This window comes from Trachurus trachurus (assembly GCF_905171665.1).
Source record: "Trachurus trachurus genome assembly, chromosome: 10".
NCBI lineage: Eukaryota > Metazoa > Chordata > Actinopteri > Carangiformes > Carangidae > Trachurus > Trachurus trachurus.
Window position 1 is genome coordinate 5,574,576 of NC_139894.1, and position 18,884 is coordinate 5,593,459.

The 18,884-nt window shown below is 40.8% G+C and overlaps 1 protein-coding gene across 1 annotated transcript in view; it reads right to left on the minus strand.

Moving 5' to 3' along the window:
* slit3 (slit homolog 3) overlaps positions 1-18,884 on the minus strand; it is a gene marked incomplete at its 5' end in the record, with an annotated part of 281,175 nt that overhangs the window by 70,630 nt on the left and 191,661 nt on the right. The window contains 5 exons of the mRNA XM_083980669.1: positions 34-105; positions 1,302-1,373; positions 4,979-5,123; positions 6,155-6,318; positions 10,764-10,835. Coding sequence (XP_083836795.1) covers positions 34-105; positions 1,302-1,373; positions 4,979-5,123; positions 6,155-6,318; positions 10,764-10,835 — 525 coding nt within the window. The remainder of the gene's footprint in view (positions 1-33; positions 106-1,301; positions 1,374-4,978; positions 5,124-6,154; positions 6,319-10,763; positions 10,836-18,884) is intronic.

Below are 18,884 nucleotides of genomic sequence, written 5' to 3' on the forward strand. Positions count from 1 at the left end.
TGGTTTTCGTGCAGGTAAGTGTGTCATACTTACAGTGAGGTGAGTGAGCGGAGGCCACTGAAGGCATCAGCAGCAATGTCAGAAATCTGGTTCTTACTCAAGTCACTGGGGGGAGAGAGCAAGACGGAGAGAGAGAGAGAGAGAGAGAGAGGGAGAGAGAGAGAGAGAGAGAGAGAGAGAGAGGGAGAGAGAGGAGATAAGTGCATAAGTGCAATACACAGTAATAGGGTTCATTCTGTGTGGATGTCCTAGAAGTGTCTGACAAATGATCATGAGAGAATACATCAGCAGAGGTCAAAGCGTTGAGACAAGGGTAAAAAAAAAAAAAGTAAGAGGGGTTGAATGTGTAAGTAAATGAGGGGCAGAAAGAGAGAGAGAGAAGAGAGAAAAGAGAGAGAGAGAGAGCAAGTGATGGACAGGGTGAGGGGGAAAAAGTGAAGCGATGGGAGAAAAAGAGAGAAAAGAGGGAGAAACTGGAGGCAGTGGCATGTTAAGTGCAGTTCATGTCACACACATTCACAATTTATTATTTAACACTTTGGGCGAGGTTGAAATTCTGTGTGTGTGTGTGTGTGTGTGTGTGTGTGTGTGTGTGTGTGTCTGCATATCTGGCATTTCAGACATTTGCATGATAAGGACTTTTTTTTTCCACCAGTGAGAAATCCGTGTGGGTGAGACACTGAGCTCTATAGCGACAGACAGCAACCCAGTGCACTGTAGCTCACAGTCTTTAAATGTTACAGACTTCTGCAACAGATTATTCATTTGTTGTTAAATAAAGTCACTGATTAATTCATTTTATTTAAAGTTGCTGAAAATTCCCAGTGTCTCGATCCTTAGATGCAATTCTGTGTTTTTTCTGCTTTTTAACCACATCTGCATAACACTGAGGTCGACTGGTGTGACTCTTAACAGAAGAAAACGTGGTTGAATCTCAAAATATTTGTGGAATTTCAAATAAGAGTAATCACATTTGGTTAATAGCCTTGAAAAAATGTCTAGTAACAGCACTATTTTTCTCCTAATTAATTTTGTTAGTCTATTTATTTAAATTTTCAGACAACAATATTAGCGCTGCAACAAAGCCTGTGGATATAATTAAAGCTTTGGACAAGAGTCAGGGTCATAGATTTTTTTATCATGAGCCTTTCACTCAGTGGATCAGATCTGAAGTTGCCTGAGCCAATTAAACAAAACAGAAATAAATAAATTAAACATATTTTAGCAAAATCAGTGCATATGTGTGTATGTGCGCTTGTGTGTGTGTTTAAATGTATGCACTTATAGCCAGACAGACTCACATCCTCTTGAGCTTCTTGTAGGCAGTAAAGGCTCCTGCTGGGACACTTTTAATCAAGTTCTGCTCCAAACGACTGGAGAGAGAGAGAGATAGAGAGAGAAGGAAAAGAGAGGGTGAGGAAAAAAAGAGTTAGTTCATCTTTAATAAACCTTTTAAACATTTATTTTATAAAAACCTTAATTCAAAGAAGATTTCCACCCCCTAAAACATGAAATGAGAAAACCTGCAGCATATCATGCAAAACTTCATTCATTTTCTCCTTTAATTACACCGAGGAGGGAGAATTCGCTGGTTTCCATGAACCTGAAGCCTAACACAAGTGCACAAAGAGGTTCAAAAGGTGACTGTTCCAATCAGCTTCTACACAATATTTCTGCAGGTTGCTCATTGCTATGCAGCAGGAACTGGTGAAGGTCAGCACAGTGTGAAATGTTGACTTGACTTCTGCAGCAGTGTAGTGTAGTAATAATAAGCTTACCTGGGACCAGCCCTCTGAATCTGGCAACCCACATGTAAACCTGGGCGGCTGACCACAGTATACCTGTTCACTCAGCGAGCGCTCAGGAGGAAGAGATGTTTCCATAACAGCGAGCTAACTGGCTAAATCAAACCTGCTGTCACTTAGCAGTACATTTATCACTATGATTTCTAATATTTTACTTATTTTGAATCTTCTTTATAGGATTCTTTCTTTAGACAGAGCGAGACTGCATTTATGAACATATTCTCAGTTCCTTGACTTTTTCAGGCGAAGGGCCAAAGGGAATTTATTACATCTCTTTCTCCAGGAGACTGCAGACTCATTACACCATACTGGTAGTATTACTCTATTATCATGTGGGGAGCCATCAGAACTAGGCCCACAGCCCACATTTGGGGAAATGTACTGTAGTTTAGTTTCTGCTCTCCTGATGGTCTCGGAAACACATTTGTCTGTTGTAGCTCATGCATTCTTCATGTCTCCTTGTTTCTGCTATATGAGACTGAAAAGAGGAAACGGACAAAAGCAAAAGCTGAAGGAGGCTGAGGAGGAGGAGGAGGAAGAGGAGGAAGAGGAATAAGGAAGTTAAAGACGCGTAGCAGACTCGCCGTAAGCAGGGGAGTGGGGGGGAAAAAAAGAGGATGACAAAAGAGAAAGGAGAAATCAGAGGAGTGGAAAAGTGTGAACAACTTGGGCAGAGGAGAGGAAAAAATCAGAAAAGAGAGAGAGAGAGGGGGGGGGGGGGGGGGGGGATGCGGTGAGGTCCCAAGGCCAGCCACAGGGTCAGCTGTCAGAATGATAAATGGGAACTAATCCACCCTTCTTCTTCCTCTCCTCCCACTTTTCAGCCAACACCCAGTCCTCCTCTTGACCTCCACTCGCCATCCCTCTTTTCCTTTCTTTAGCCATATCCTTGGAATCTATATGTATCTATGTATGTATGTATCTATCAATCTACTGTATGTACTGTATGTATCTATCTACGTATGTATCTATGCATCTATCTATCTATCTATCTATCTATCTATCTATCTATCTATCTATGCATCTATCTATCTATCTATCTATCTATCTATCTATCTATCTATCTATCTATCTATCTATCTATCTATCTATCTATCTATCTATCTATCTATCTATCTATCTATCTATCTATCTATCTATCTATCTATCTATCTATCTATCTATCTATCTATCTATCTATCTATCTATCGTAACTCCGCTGTAAGTCCCGCTGCCTTTGAACACAACACAACCCTAACAGGTATATCTTTTTCTTGGCTCTCACCCCTCTCTAAATTTCGGCACCTCACGGGGTTTGGCAGTGGACAACAACGTCTTACTTCAACTAAGGGGTCAAAATAAATCAAGGATGTACAGCTATTGACAAAGACAATCTGCAAACACAACAAGTTACAAATTACACCGGGGGCAGCAACAACAAGGTTGACACAAAGACACTTAGGGGATTCAATATCAAAGAACGTATTAGAGGGAAGACATTTTAAGAGGCTTGATAAAAAATCCATGGGGTGAAGATGTGATTAAATGACAACAGGAAGAGGAGATGGGTTTGGCAGGTGAGCAGGTACAAGAAGGGACAGGACGTGTATGAATACACACACACACGCACACATGGACAGACACACAATGCTCGTAGCTCGCTCAAACACACACATCTCTTTTAAGGTGTAATGAAAGGTGTAATGAAGTTAAATGCCTCGAGACAAACCTTGTTTTGTTAAATTCCTTTATGATTACATTTCAATACAGAAGACGGATTAACACTATTCAACACTAACACACGCACAGTGCACACTATATACACAACCACACTCACACACATTTGGCAGTGATCCTTGCCACCAGCATGCAGAAAGATGACTTTGTCCCGTTTGGAGGACTGACAATACATCATCCTATTATACCCTATTGTTTCTGGCTGCAGCAACAACATTTATTATAATGGATTCAATGCTAATCCCGTGTGCGTGTCTGCGTGTGTGTGTGTGTGTGTGTGTGTGTTCGAGACATTTCATCAGATATGTTTGGTGCCTGTGGCTTGATCAAAATGCCTATACAGTATGTGTGTCTCCCAAAATGTGTGTGTGTGAGTAGGCATTAAAATGCATTTGTGCTTAAGTACGTATTTTGTTTGTATAAACAAAACTGGTGTGTATGCATGTGTGTGTGTGTGTGTGTGTGTGTGTGTGAATCTATTACTTATGCTGAAGAGGTATAGCAGTATTGGTGTGGCGTTGCGGGGGAGAATTGCTCCTTTACTCACAGAGCAATCAAGCAGCTGTCCTTTGTACAAACAAACAGGGCACAGCGTTCAATACGGATATCAAACATGTCCCACCGGAGTGTGTGTGTGTGTGTGTGTGTGTGTGTGTTCAGATATGTGTATAAGAGATGGGAAGAAACAGGAGGAGAGAAAGAGGAGGCAAAGTCTGTCTGAGTGTCAAAAGCAAGAGTCTGGCTGCAATCTAAAACAGATTACCACTGCAAAACCCCACGGTCTGTCTGCTGCAGTCTGGACTGGAAGTCTCATCTAGTCCGTCGTCAGCGTGATTCAACTTCTCCATATAAGCAGCTTGACAGTAAAATATATGGCACTGAATGTCCAGTATGCCAATGAGAGCAACGTGCTAATCATTGTTGTCAAAGAACTTCATTTAAATATCATTAAAGCCCCTGTACGGAGCTTTTAACTGGATATGCAAAAGTCTCTGGTTTCTGCTGATGTGTCTCTGTTACCTACAACAGCAAATGAGCCCATCAGTGTGAAGATACGCTATTTCTAAGTAGTCTAATTCTATACCTCTGGAAGGCATGGTCGGGTCGGACCACTGACGAAACCATACGAATAGATACATTACGCTGCTAAGAAATTTAAAAAAAGCAAGTCCCGTCTTTCTGACGTTTCCAAAAAAAAATAAATCTACACAAACGTCTTCATGACAGTGGGAAATGCAGTCTTCATTAGCCGCTTTCGTCCACAGGGGAAGAAAAATCAACACTAAATGAAAAGTCTGTACAGGGGCTTTAATTTTAAAAAAGGACTGATCATAACTGGCAAATATAAAAAAAAAAAAGGTGCAAAAATGCTGCGAAGAACATGCATTGTTCTTGAAAATGGACACTGGACAGGTGAGTGGTGGAACATTTAAAGAGAATTAAGATGAAGGTCTTACATCTCCACGATGCCCTCAGGAAGGTTGGCCGGTATCTCTGTGAGGCCTTTGCGACGACAGTCCACTATGTTGTTGTTACAGCTGCAGCTGGCCGGACACACGGCCACCTGGGGGACACACGACCTCGACTCTGTCTGGGCCGGACCTGTGGATGGTGATAAACAGTATCACAGTCTGGACATAATGAAACAGACACTGGCTTTTGTACTGTAGAGAGGTGGCTCGCTCCTAGAGAATCTATTCTCACTATTAGCATTAATGATGCAGTTTTTGTATTTTATCTCCGTTTCTGGGAACTTTAATGTCTCATGATTGTCCTCCTCACGCTGTTATGGCGCCTTGTTCAATCTGCCAGCAATTTAATTCTCTTGGAAAACTGGAAGAAATTGCGACATAAACTGAATGTTGGTACAAATTATCGTCTGGTCGCAAAATGTTTGATATGGAAATCAGATGAAAGGAGCGTACAGTAGGAAGGGTGTGAATAGCTTGGATGGTGAAAAGAATGGAAACAGAGAGAGAGAGGGAGACCTTGATAGAGAGAGAGAAGGAGAGAGAGAGAGAGGTCTGGTTTGGACAGGCTAAAGGCTAATAAAGAGGGAGCAGCCTGACAGTCTATTAGCACAGAGAGCTGAATCAGAGGCCTATAAACAGCGCCTATACTATCTGCAGCTGATAACACCACTCCTCTTATACCGGCCTTTTGGCTGATTATGCGCTCTGCTCTACACGGTGTAATTCCTTCAGCGTTATAAACTCGGTGCTGAGCTGTCTGCAGTCGATAACAATACTGCTTGTAATAATGGCCTTTAGGTTTATTACATTTGGTGTTGTATGCCTCATCGTCAGCTGTCAGCAGCAGCACATTCAACTGTGAGCGCCTACTTGACTCTCCCTCAAGTACTGTATGTATTGTGCGAGTGTCGCCCGATGATTCAACTTTTGTCTCCATTTTGAAGTGGAATCATTATTTTACAGGTTAGATTTCAGTCATTTTTTAATGCTCTATATAACAAAAATGTATTTAAACATTTGTACTCATGCAGGAAGTAGTAATACCCTCACTGTGTGTCTCGTCACAGAAAGTACTGAATGCTCCTCAGGGTGACCTTCAGTTGAAGTTGAGGTGCTGAAATGTTTGAACAGCATCTCCTATGTGTGCCAATGTTAACTCACCGTTGCATACAAAGTCCTTCTTCTGCACGTCAGGGACGTTGAGACCCCTCATGTGGGCGGGGGCCATGCACTGGGTGAAGGGAGCCAGGCCCCGTCTGGCTCTGAGCCAATCAGAGAGCCAGGACAGGTGACAGTCGCAGTGGAGATTGTTTGAGTGCAGACGACTGAGAGAGAGACAGAGAGAGAGTAAGAAATGAGTTATTATGTGTAATTAAAGACAGTTATCAGTGAGTAATAATAATAATAATAATAATAATAATAAGACCCCGACCACAATAAAACCTTTGATTGTAAAAGGCTGAAAACCAAAAAGTGCGGCGTTACTTTAAACTGAGCTCAGGCAGAGCAAATGTGTTCAAATAGGTTTTATTTTTCACACAGCTTACACCTTTGGTCTTGAGATGACACACGCACACGCACACACACAGAAACACAATCACACAAACAGGGTCTCACACACACACACACACACACACACACACACACACACACACAGACACACAAAGTAATATCCTCAGCTCTCATTTCCCCCAAGGTCTGTGACAATATGACTCCCTCTAGAGACAGGACACATACGGCTAAATCACAATCTATGCAGAAAGACAGAGACAGCAGAGGGGGACACAGGGAGAGATGGGAAAGAAGAAGATAAAGAAGACGAGGGAAAGACAGATTCAGACCTGAAGAGAGTGGACATAAAGGGTAGAAGAAAAAGACTGAACATGAGGGAAATAGAATAAAACTGAGTAAACAGATTAAATAAAACTATATTTTTTTATTTATTTGGATGGCTTTTGGTTGTCCTCATTTGATTTTATAGTGGCTGTATTAGTGACAAGATATAATATGATAATATGAGGTGTGTCTTTATCGATCCTCTGAGAAAGATATTTTGAAAATATGTTCCGTCACATGCATCTACCCTTTTTTAGTTTGACATGTCTATATCTTCCAGTATCTTTATCCTCCTTCCAATATCTCTCTTCTCCTTTTCCCTACTCCAGCGGTAGAGAGATGAATGAGATTTTGTTTGTGGTGCTTTTACAGAGCCAACGTCGTCGCTGCTGCTTGAGGAAACCAACACAAAAAGGCAAAAATAACTGCTTCCATAAGGACTGTTTTTCTTTTTTAGGTAAAAAAAGAGAAGAAAAGAAAGTAGTGCAGATCCCAAATCTTGACAGCACAGTCTGTCAATAATTATGAATAACTGGGACATAGTTTCTGGAAGGAGATGTCACTTGAGGAAAACTACACTGAAATCAACGTTCAATGTAATGAGGTGGAGGCAGAAATCTCAGAAAATGATTTGACAACCTGCATGGGAGCATGAAAGCAAATGTGTTTGTGTAGATAGATACTGTAGAAAAGATATGTTTATTTGTATTTGATTATTTGTTTGAATGCTGCACATCTTTTATTCTACACTGCAAAAAATCAAATATCTTACCAAGAATATTTGTCTTATTTCTAGTCAAAATGTCATTTCTAGTCAAAACAAATCTCATTCTACTTAAAATAAGACTCATCACATAAAAAAGTAGCTTGATTTTAGACACTTTTTACTTCTTTCAAGCAATGGAAATAAGTAAAAAATCTGATAGTGGGGCAAGTTTTTCTTTCTTATTACAAGCACAAAAAAACTTGCTTTCACTGGCAGATTTTTCTACTTATCTCAGGTGAAAATGTGTTTGAAACAAGTGAAAATGATCTAAAAACAAGTAGATTTTTAGGTGATGAGTCTTATTTTAAGTGGAAAGAGATTAGTTTTGACTAGAAATTAGACATTTGGACAAGAAATAAGACACATTTTCTTGGAAAGATTTTGAGTTTTTGCAGTGTATTCTACGACTTAAGATTTTCTCATCAGAGAACATAACTGAATCAAATCTTTACGTTAAGTGACGGATGGGAAATTGAAATGACACCTTAAACACATTAAGGTTCAATTTAAGTTACATTTTCTCAATAATAGGATTTAATTAAAAGGCAGTGTGCTCAGTATAGGATGCATCAGGTGCTGTTTCACACAGCTGAGACTCTCTACGGGCTGAACTGGCTGAGTCTGACACCTTGAGAGAGAAAGAGAGAGAGAGAGGGATGAGGAGGGGGAGGAAGGGGAGGGAGGGAGGATGAACGGCAGAATGTCTTGTCAGCGTATTATATGCCAGCCGGGATATCTAGCCTTTCAGAAGACAGGCCTCCCTTTGTAATAAAGCAGAGGACAAATCCTGTTATGGAACAGAGATGGGCTCATTGATGCTAGCAGCGGGGGCAGTGGGTTTTAATACCGCTCTCCCATTATAAATCCAGTTTATAGTCAAACCCCCGCCTGGAGATAGCCACGTCCCGGCCCACCCCCGGCTCAGCCTTAATTACTGACAAGTAGGATTAAAACACAGGGGAGAATAAGAACAGGCAGGGGGTATGGAGAAAGTGTGTGTGTGTGGTGTGTGTGTGTAGCTGTAACTCAGTGATAGCGTTTGTTGTGCTTATTGGATGCGAATGAGTAAAGACACTGCATGTTGTTTCGATGAATGTGTGTGTGTGTTTGTGTGTTTGGAGTGTGTGTCAGTCAATCAGTCTGTCTGTGTCTGTGTCTGTGTGTGTGTTTTTTCTCCAGAGAGATAGCGGGCACATCTTCAGTGCAGTGAATTACACAAACACACAAGCTGTGGGAGTTCTAATCTTTTCATTGGTTCAAGTTTCTGAATAAGAGGCACCATGAGGTGATATCATTACTGCTAATAGAATAGAAGGAGGCTGCAGAAAAAAAAGAGGGATAAAGGGAAGAAGAGACTTGTGATGGAAAGAGAGAAAGAGTGAGAATAAATGAATAAAAGGAACTAAATGTATGTGAAAGTAGCCATAAGCCAAGCCATTCAATTTAAAGAGAGGATTCAGAGAGATGGAGAGGGAGAGAGAGAAACCTACATACACTTCTCTTCTCAAAGTTCCCAGTTAATCAAATCGGGGACATCTCTAAACATTTGATTGAATGAGTCGTTTTTATTCAATATCAGGATCCAAAGGCATCAAATCTAATACAAGAGGAGCCAACGAGAAGAAGCAACGCAGGAGAGAAGGGAAAGGATGGATGGACTGGACATAAAAGATGTGAAAGAAAAGGAGGAGGGAGGAAGAGAAAAGATGGGAACCTACAAGAAGGAGAAGGAGAAAAGGCAGATGAGTAACAGAATAAGCTGGACTGTATAGCAGCATGGAGAACATGAGAGCCAGTGAAGACAATTTGGTGAATGACAATGGGAGGAAAGAGATGAGGATGGCAAACGAAAAGCACTTAATGCGAGAAAGATGCAAAAAAAAAAAAAAGAATAAGCAAGGAGAAGGAGAGATGAAGCAGAAACACTGAAGAGGAGACGAAAAACAAAGAGGAAGAAGGAGGAAATCGGAGGAGACAGTCACTCAGTGTTGACAGAAAACAGAAAAGGACGAGGGCTCCTGATTAAAAGATATTGGATATTAGTAACTCAATCTCCTGGCAACTGTGTAGTTGTGCTGCTGCCTGAAATCCAATTTTAAAAGGCTGATTTTGAGCCATATTGCCACTGGAGTTGCAGCAGTATGCAGAAAAATATCCAAACGATGCCATGTGACCGGCTGCTGGCGGACACGCCGTCGGTCAAAAGTTGAACAGAAGACATGGTCGTAAAAGATAAATGGACCGCTGTTGTCCTGCTTGTTTTCAGTTGTGTTGTGTATTTAGAAATCCCCCCATTTGTGAATGTTAAGTAGAGCTATGTTCACCACACAAGTGCCTCTTTAAAAAAATGGTGATTTGGGGGAGGAAATCCCATTCCCATGCGCAAGCTGGTTTGGCAAAATTCGACCCCAGTGTGGCCACCGGGAACGCAACCCAATGGTTTGCCTCTCTCACACTGTCTCCCGGGGCATTATGGGTAGGCAGCCTCCCTGGAGATGTCGTGCCACGGCCTTGACGACGGCTAGTGCCCGCGCTCACATCAGCAACATCAGTGTATGAGGTTTCTTCTAATGAATCAAAGCAGATTGAACTATAGAGTCTTAAAAAGCCTTTCTTGTGGTATTAATGAGGTTGCCATTACTCAAGTGTGTGCGTGTGTGTGTGTGTGTGTGTGTGTGTGTGTGTGTGTGTGTGTGTGTGTGTGTGTGTGTGTGTGTGTGTGTGTGTGTGTGTGTGTGTGTGTGTGTGGTACATGCACATGTCACTGTATCCATCTCCATGTGTATCTCTGTGTGTGTGTGTGTGTTTGTTTGTGTGTGATGGCCACATGATTATTCACAGTCATGAAACAATAGAAGAGCTAGTCTCTTATTATGGGATGATTAGATGATCACACACAGACCCTGCTGCCATGGTGTGTGTATATGCATGTGTATATGCATGTGTGTATGTGTGTGTGTGTGTGTATGTGTGTGAAAGTGAACACCGTGTGTCTGTTCTTATTCAGTTTGCATGAAACTGGGCAGTAATTCATCCACGTGCATGTGTGTATGTGTTAACGTGAAACCACAGAGTGCATGTGCATCAACGTCTAGTAGTTTTCTAGTGTGTGTGTGTGTGTGTGTGTGTGTGTGTGTGTGTGTGTGTGTGTGTGTGTGTCATACTCACAGCGTCCGCAGCTTGGGCATGTGGTTGAAGCTGGACAGCGGGATGAGGGTGATGTTGTTGTTGTTGAGAGTGCTGGATGGAGAGACGGGGGGAAGGAGGAGGAGAAGAGGAGATTGTTAGATAAATAACACCCTGGTGCCGTTTCTGGGTCTGTTGGTTTAAACTCTGACGCAAGTCAAATTAGTCTATTAGTCTTAGAGTCTCTCCAAAATCCTCGCCACCTATTCCCAAAAGAAGAAAAAGCCACACATCCTGAAAACAGGAAATCTGTCGTTATTCCGTTTCAAAAGAGCCGTAAAGTTATGATATACGTGTCAGTTCTTTCAAATCTATCGGTCAAAAACATGTTATGTTACATCGAGCTTTGTTTGTTTTTGAGACTTTTCAGCAATTATTGTTCATGTTTTATCTTTGTGTGTTTGTAAAACTCTTCTAATTAAGCAACCTGAGTGGAGAAAAACACTTATTGTACATTAAAACCTATGACAAGGGGTCACAAAACAGAGGAATATTCACTTTTACTGTTCACCAGTGTTCAAGTTGACTCCTGTGCATGTGACAAAGAGCTAATTTATTTTAAGTATAAGCTAAGAGCATTCAGGCTAATTGGATCAATGCTGAACGGGGGCACAACATTTATTGTCAGAGAGAAAAACATTTTTTAGTTTATTAAGAACATACTGTATAAATACTGTTGCAGGCCATGCTCTTTTGTTGCTTTTCCTTAATTTGTTTAATTATTTATGCACTAAACAAAGTTTTTCTTTATCTGAGCTGAGGGCGTACGGGGGAAAGAGTTCTGTATGATGTAGAAATTACTGTAGAAGCCCACTCAATTAAATATGAAATTCTGGGTTGAAGCAACTTAAGCTGCAAAGTCTGACCTTCTGTCCAGGGGGTCTCTAATGCGCCAGGTCATCGCACAGATTCAACTCATTATTTATTATTTAACATGCATGCGAATACACACATACATGTGAACACACACACACACTTGATCTGTGCTTCATCCATTTCTAACTCATAAGCAGGTCACTGCTGTCTCGGGCTATTAGCGCTCTCATAAACTATACTCTGTCTCATATGTAGTATCGACCTGAAGTGGAATGAAAAACAAGGTTGACTGTCATTACAAGAAAACGCACATACACACCTACACACACCCCCACACCCACACACACACACAAACAACCCCACTCAGTGTGCTGAGGAAACACAACGCCTATTGATTCTCTGTGGTTTTCATATACAGAAATGGAGACAGAAATGAGAGCAGCGAGAATGAAAAAAAAAAAAAAAAAATGCAGAAAAGGCAGCTATTCCATCAAAGTAATCCACAGGGGGATCAGAGTGCAATGACTGACTAGTACAAACTGGTAAAGCTTCATATACAACACAAAACATATCACAACACAAGCAGGTCCCTTGCGACTTAAACTGTGCACATATGCACATAAAATTATAGCACAGCAAAATATAAGACTGGACTGGACATACAACTCACACTACAGGATGTATTCACAGTGAGTATGTAAAAAAAAATAGCAACACAAACTAAGCCGGTGCATATTCTCATTTGTCCAGGTCATAGTATTTCAAAGTTTCAACACAAACTAAGACTTTTTTATCTTAAAATCCTTGATGATTAAAAACAATTTACAAATCTGAAAACTGCTCGCAGTGTTTTAAGATGAAAGAAAAACTGAGACATGATGATACAAGGCAACAACTGATTGATTCTGCAGCAGCACTCAAATATTAAAAATAAAAGGATAAACTTTGAGCTGCCAGTGATTTTTGTAAATCTCATTTTACCCAAATCTTTGCATAAGCGATTTTATTTTATAATCAGAATGAACTGATACATTTCCCAGTTGATTTGAGGAGAAATACAATATACAGCGAAAAATAATAACCCTCTCATTATAACTTGTGAGACTGTTCAAATGGCTTAAAGTCAGATTTGTACAGCAAAAAGTCAACAATGAAAATACAAGTAAATGAGAGACCCTTGTTACATTTGAAATCCAGGGATTTACTCAAATTTATACTACAGAGCAATTTTTCTGGTGGCTTGCAGGAGCCAACATCAACACGAGCCAGTGCAACCCCTTCGCTTTGTTTTTGCCCAAGTTTCATGGATCATTAATTTCGCTGGAGAGAAAATAAGGCCAGTTTACTTTACATATCACCCGAAACCTTGTGTATTCAAAGAGTCATTGTTTCGGGAAGAATAAAGACTGAACAGTCGTTTTTTATAAGTGAAACCCATTCATTTTTCACGTTTGACAATGTGTTTTTAATGGTTTCAGACAAGGACAAGGTCGTCTGCTTTCTCTCTGAGAAATGGCCGTAAATCGAGATGAAAGGATTTAATTTTTTTTTTTTTTACAGCGTCAATATGTTTGTGCCTAAACATACAGTGCGACTATGGTCAGAGTTTGTCGACAAACATCGAGGGTGGTTTGTTTTACGTGCTGTCATACACACCGGTTTAACATACTGTTCAAAATAGGCTCATTACTGGGGGTTTGCTGTGTTTTCACTAACACCCACTCAGCCTTAAAATAGACTGTTTTTGCTTCACTCTGTTGATGTTACTACTTTTCTTTCTCTTTAATTCTCTCTCCTTCCGATTCTCTTTCTACATTCTCCTCCCTGCCAGTGTAGCCTCAATGGCCTTGGTAGACGGATAAAGTTTCACACTCGCTCGCTCTCGCACACACACACACACACACATCAGGAGTGCTGCTATGGTCAGCCCTGTCAGGGGTGATTCCACCCAGTATATATAATTTAATTGTGGAATAACAATAATTTCCCTCTGCAATTTCCCTGTCAGTTATTCTCCCACTCACTCCGTTCAAACCTCTCCGCCCCCTTCCCTCCACATCTCTCTGCCTTAATAAAGTAGCGACTGAACTGACTTAAGCCAAGATAAACACTAAAAACATCATTTAGAAGTCCGCAGCTATGTTTTATATTGCGGCGGCTGTTTTTTTGTTTTATTTTTTATCCCCAGTTTCTGTTACGCGCCTCTGGCCACGACTGCACTCTTAAAAATCGTAGATCGTCTCAGACTTGAAGTGATCATAAACAAAAATAAATAAATAAATGAAAGTATGTGCACTTTGGCGAAGACGGGAGCTGTCGCCGGAGGGATCGGCATTTTAATTTTTTTCGGAGAAAAAGAAGATCCAGTGAGCACAAGTCAGTTCAGCGGGGTAAGTGAGACTTTGATTAAGAGTGTCACAAATAAAACTAACCAGCTTTAACCACTTCATCTGAGATGTGTTGAGTTTTTGTTTGTAACAGACGGGACCACACATCTTGTTTTTAAATTTGTTGCGGCTTCGTAAAACCGACTGAAGCGCCTGAGCTGGAGCTCGACACAAGACGACTACACCTGTGAGTTTCTACATTGGCCTCAGCTCTTTGGTTTTATAGTGTTAAATACCCAATTGGTCCAGATGGGGACTTTCCACTGGTTCTGCTCTCCACCTTATGTCAGTCTAAACTTTATAATCCTGCAGCCTTGACAGATCCCAACGCGCCATCCTGTACTTTGACCACAAAATCACACAGTACAAAACCAGAACATTGGCTGTGCAGTCGTGGTCCCATTTACAAATGTCTCACAACTGATGTTATACGGTTAGGAAAATACTTTGTGTACTGTGTATTAGCATCCTGTGTTGCAGCTGTTTCCTACGTGACGTTATGCTTTCGGGGTTCGAGAGGTTTATTCGCTCTGTTTGGCCTCTCGCTCTTCTGTTCTTCTGAGAGAAATGAGGTTTTAGTTTATGCTGCTTCATATCCTGACAGGGTGTAGAGTCACAAAGTTAAGAACAAGGCTTTATACGTGATCTGTGGGTTAAATAAGGTCGTTATTCTTCTGAATGTTATTCATGATTCTGATAAAAATCATTATTTTCCTGCGTATTCGAGGATAATTATTCATTATATCAAACATGGACATCAGTGAATCCACTTTGTCACGATCCTCTTTAAAAAGCAGACACTTTTCTGTTCACAAAATCTCAGATTTTAACCCACATTTAGGTCGTGAGCAAAGCCAACATTTTACTGGAAGCTTGCCATCCTGCAGATTAATTATTATAGGAGAAAAAGAGCCCGTTTTGTTTTTGCAGTCGCAGAAAAAGAGAGCTCAAGGACCGGCCCAACATTGTTTGTGACACACATTGTTTCTATTACAAAACGCCTGTTCAGCTCCATTTTTTCCTTTTTAATTTCAGATAGGCTGCAGTGACCGCTGCAGTGGTCTTGTAGGATACATCAGCGTGTGTATGTGTGTGTATGTACATGCATGTAAGTGTGTGTGTGCCACTATCAGGCGTGTATTCTTGAGTCAGCATGTGCAGTACATGCTTGCGTGTGTCTGCATGCAATGCAGCAGTCTTTCTGTTGCAGTAAAAGGGCCTCTGCAGTCAGTGATGGAGGAGACTCTTTAGAGGCAACCCACCGGGGAGATGTTATCGTTTGTGTTTGTGTGTGCTCGTGTGTGTGCGAGAAAGAGTGTGTGTGTGTGCGAGAGAGAGAAGGAGAGTGATGTTATCATGTGTCTTTGCTGCAGCCTACACACTGAGGTCAAAGCCTAACTCGTCAATCTTCCCTCCCTCCCCCTCCCATCCATCCCTCCCACACACACACACTCACACTTACACATACACACACAAGCACACACACACTGCAGTGGTCCAAACATCTGCTCTACTTTTTAAGATCCTGGGTATTAAGTCGGGCATGAAAAATACCTTAAATAATAAATAAATACTCCAAAACTGTTTTTGACCATGAGGTTACCTTGGAGTTGGGTTACCCAGTATTTAACAGTGTAGCTGTGTTAAAGGCTGGAGACAAAGGACGGGCGACCCCACAGAGAGTCTGGCACATGACACACAGGTTTCCTGGTTGTGTTCCCAACAAAAAAGAAAATAAGTCCAAAGAAATATTATCACTATGCTATGCTATGTTCTTTATTTGGGCTGATTTCAGATTACAGTGATGTTAAAGGTAATGTGGCTTCGTGTGCTGACAGGGTGCGGAGGAAGAGCGAGAAAACAAGCAGAGTTTGATTTGTGAAATACCGAACAAACCAACAGCTGGCACCCACACAAACTGTGGTAGAGTTACGTTTACAAAGTTACATCTTTATGTCATTTTGTTGGAGCGACAATATCTAGTTACAATTTATCCCTTTTTATGCGGTTGCGATATGCAAGTAAAATAGTCCATTGGCAGGTTTTGAAGTTATTTTGTGAGATCTACTTTATCAATTGACTTGTTGTTTGTAAAAGCAATTTTCTAAAAGCTCAAGGTCATAACTTAAATTTCGTCCCAAAGCTCCTCAAACTGTTGTGTTTTCTGAAATTAAACCACCACAGGGTGTCTTCACAGTTTAAGACTCAAATCCTAAGGTCACATTTTTCATTATCATGTCTGCTACCAGCTGTTTGTCCTTTAAAGTTCCCCTGAGTAAGATGAATGTAAATGTATAAACGACTTCAGATCTAGGAAGAATAAAAATGAAGATATCCTGTTTATGAATCTTACCTCTATAATTCTAAACACATGCATTCATATTTGTTTGGTGGTTCAGCTCTGTTCAGCTCGACATCATAGTATCTATTTGTGTGCAGCTCCACAGAGTCTAAGCTGTATCTGTGCGTGTCAAAGTGTGCGTGTAATAAAGTGAATTTTCTATTAGTCTCTATTATGCTCAATCAGCCTTAACAGACACAGATCAATACACTGACAGAATGTCTGAATTACAGCAGCCACTAAAACACTACACACAACAACTTGTGCAACTTTATGACTGTGATTACAACCAATATTGACTTCACATTCAATGCGATTATTCTCTCTCGTAATCACTAACATTAGTTATGGTCGGTGAGAAGGAGCAGAGTGAAAGGAGAGAACTGACGACTGAATCACCAAACAGGACACAAAACAAAGCATAAAATGTACCTTTATGTAACAGTATCGAGCGGTCATTTTAGTGTTGAGCGCTTTCATTGTGCATTAAATTTGTGACCCTACTCGCAAAGCATTCGTTGAAAAAAGTAAACTAATTCCTCTCTAAGGATGATTTACCCAGCATTTCTAACATATGAGGAACCAGTTGACAGAGGTGTTATCGATGTGTGAACCTGAGGCTAAACGTCATCGCTTTCCTGCCTTCGTTTTAATGTTCTGCAGTCGTTCCTGGGCGCCCAGACTCCACTTTTTCTAGCTCTGACGTCTCCGTTCAGATGGATCTCTGGGGTAAAAACCCTCCGGTGCACTTGGACCCACTCTTAAATCTCAAATCAATACTCCATTGTGGGCATGAAACCACAAAGTGAAAGCGCAACAAAGCAGTTTTATGACCTTACTTACAGCTGTGTTGTTGCTACGATTAATCAAGTCGACTCTAATAATTGCAAACATTAGGTAGCAGCCTCTGATGTGACAAAACAAAGACGGCAGAAACACACAGTTTTCATCGGGGTCTTATTAGGTAATTAAATGACAACCAGTTTGTCTCGGGTTGAACTGGGAGCTGCTCTGCACCGTTTCTCCCATCACCTATACACATTATAACCAACAACATCATAACCAGTTACAGGTTTCAGTGCTGTGGCTGATTGTGTATGTACTGTATGACTGATGATCTGTATGTATGAGTATATTTGCCAGGTGCTTTCAGCAGTTTGAATGCCAGGTGAATGCAATTAACAAGCTAATTGTTTAGAAATTTGGCAGCTGGCCAGAGAAACCCGGTCACGCAATGTGTTTTGAATAATGCTGGATGATGTGACACTGCTTAAAGCCCCTGTACGGAGCTTTTAACTGGATACGCAAAAGTCTCTGGTTTCTGCTGATGTGTCTCTGTTACCTACAACAGCAAATGAGCCCATCAGTGTGAAGATACGCTATTTCTAAGTAGTCTAATTCTATACCTCTGGAAGGCATGGTCGGGTCGGACCACTGACGAAACAATACGAATAGATACATTACGCTGCTGCTGCAAAAAGCAAGTCCTGTCTTCTTTCCGACGTTTCCAAAACAAATCTACATGCGCCGGCAAACATCTGCACGACAGTGGGAAATGCAGTCTTCATTCCGGCAAAACACCACCGCTTTCGTCCACAGGGGCCGCCAAAATCAACACTAAATGAAAAGTCTGTACAGGGGCTTTAGGTAAAAGGGAGGTTTGGTTTAGGTATAAAGAAATGGTTAGTTTACAATTTTAGGGGAAATATTGTTGTTTGATTCTTTTCGTGGAGGTCAGAGGACCTTCGTGAAGTTTTTTTATTTTTGAGTTATCTGAGTTGGATTTTGTGCACTAAAGCTTCTCTATGGACTTTTGCATTTCAGCATGGACAGATATACTTAGGTAAAATTAGTATAGAAAAAGAGAGTGCAACATACAGTATCCACAAGACATTTTATGTTTTAACGTCACACAACAAACTTCGTCTTGTAAAGCTTCTCTACCTTCATATCACTGTAAATCAACTCATAGTTGCTGTAACAGCTTGGTAATGAGTTTACTGTATAACCTTTCTCTGGAAGTTGTTAAACCCTGCGGTGGGAAAAAGCTCACCGATGTGGGATTGGACAGGAAAAGAGGAAAAACAGAAAAGATATAGAAATAGAGAATGAACTTAAATGTGAATTTTGTGCTGTCACCTTGTGCTGGTTGCATACTGATAAAAATGTCTACGTGTTTTTTATTTAATGTTCACACTGCAACACCTCCAGCTAATCTCCCACACTCAATACATCATGTGTAAAACAGACTGGAACGCCATTCAATATCAATAACTACAATCACATGCAAAGGAAAGGTTATTGTTGTTGTTATTAATCATATCAAGTCAAATCAAGGTAACATTCCTGTTTCCAAATTGAATCTTTTCAGGGCTCAAATTGGAATTCCTTTGCCGTGACTGAAAACATATTGATTGGAGAGATGAAATGCAAAATGTTATTTAGCAGAAAATAAAATGGAGGGTGAGCGGCAAACAGGGCGGTCAGGTTAAAGCAGGTACCAATTTATCGGAGAGAAATGCTGATTGTCATTCGAAGCATGTGAGGTCAGTGAAAACA